The sequence below is a fragment of the Corvus brachyrhynchos genome, unplaced genomic scaffold (genome assembly GCF_000691975.1).
Source record: "Corvus brachyrhynchos isolate BGI_N302 unplaced genomic scaffold, ASM69197v1 scaffold758, whole genome shotgun sequence".
Classification (NCBI taxonomy): domain Eukaryota; kingdom Metazoa; phylum Chordata; class Aves; order Passeriformes; family Corvidae; genus Corvus; species Corvus brachyrhynchos.
In genome coordinates, this window is record NW_008239552.1 from 52,595 (window position 1) to 53,966 (window position 1,372).

Here is a 1,372-nt window from a genome sequence, read left to right on the forward strand (position 1 = left end):
CCAGCAGAAACTCCGGGATGAGCCCCCCCCAACCCCCCCCCAACCCGCCGAAATTCCCGGGAAATCCCAGGAAATGCCGGAGGATCCCACGGCATCCCCACCTGGGCGGGCCCGGAGCCGAGGCGGGCGATGACGACCTCCTGGCTCTTGGCGGGGTCGGTGACTTTGATCCCGTGCCGCACCTGGATGTGCTTCTCCAGGATCAGGCGGCTGCTGAACGTCCTCTTCCCCTCCGTGCAGTACCTGCGGCAAACGGCCAGGGCGCAGCCGGCTCTTCCCAGGAATTCTGCCTCTGGAACCCCCAACCCCAACCCGGCCCATCCCGGCCGGTATCAAACCCTGCAATCCTTCCCAGTCCCTCCCAGTTCCCAGAGATGCACTCAGGGGCACGGCAGGAAGGGATGAGCCACCCTCCAAGTCCTGCTTTTCCCAGGAATTCTGCCTCTGGAATCCCCAACCCCAACCAGGCATCGACAAAGCCCCCGGAATCCTCCCCAAATCCCTCCCAACTCCCAGATATCCCAACCCCCACCCCCTGCAGCTTCATCCCCCCACTTCTTTCCCCAAGCCCCGCCAAATCCCTGTTTTCCAGCCCCAAAATCCCGGGAAAGTGCCGGTACCTGCAGGGATAGACGCGTTTGATGCCCTCGTGGTTGACCCGGACGTGCCTGCGGAGGCTCGGGGCGGAGCAGAAGGAGCGCTCGCACAGGTGGCACGGGAATTTCTTCACGGACTGCCGGGAAAAATCCGTGTCCGGGATCCGGGAGGGATCCACGAGGATCCAGGAGGATCCGAGAGCCGCGATTCCCGCTCCAGCTCCAGGTGGGAATTCGGTTCTCCCTCAAATCCCCGCTCCCGCCTGGGAGTCCTCCAGGCGGGAAACATCCCAAGAATCTCAATCCTGATGGATTTTCTCCCGGGAATGCCAGGAAATTCCCATTCTCATTCCCAAATCCTCACCTTCCCGTGCTCCTTCTTCATGTGGGACACGTACTCGTCGCGCTCGGGGAACCAGGAGTGGCAGACGCCGCACGTCCACCCGCTGCCCTTGGATTTATTCCCAGATTTCCGCTGGAATCGGCTCCGTTTGGTTTTCCGCAGCTCCGGGGAGCTCGGGGGCTCGTCCTCCTCCGTGGAGGACGAGGATTCCTCGGAGATCTTGGACACCGGAGTCTCCAGAGGCTCCGGCTTCGGCGTCAGCAGCGCCGGGGATTTCTTGGAAGCGTCTTCCTTGGATTTCTGGGGCTGGTGGGTGTTCTGGGAAGGAAAAATGCGGGATTTGGGGGTGGGAATTTTGCTGGAGGAGGGAATTCTGTCCGGCTGTGGGTCAGCAGGGAACGGGAGGGATCAGCCCGACCAAGGGCAGGGACAT

General features: G+C 62.2%; 1 protein-coding gene across 1 annotated transcript in view; it reads right to left on the bottom strand.

The window, feature by feature from the left end:
• Window positions 1-1,372, bottom strand: part of ZNF687 (zinc finger protein 687) — an 8,757-nt gene that overhangs the window by 2,474 nt on the left and 4,911 nt on the right. Inside the window, exons 7-9 of the mRNA XM_017741572.1 lie at window positions 961-1,257; window positions 621-733; window positions 6-243 (exon numbers count right to left, since the gene is read on the bottom strand). Coding sequence (XP_017597061.1) covers window positions 6-243; window positions 621-733; window positions 961-1,257 — 648 coding nt within the window. The remainder of the gene's footprint in view (window positions 1-5; window positions 244-620; window positions 734-960; window positions 1,258-1,372) is intronic.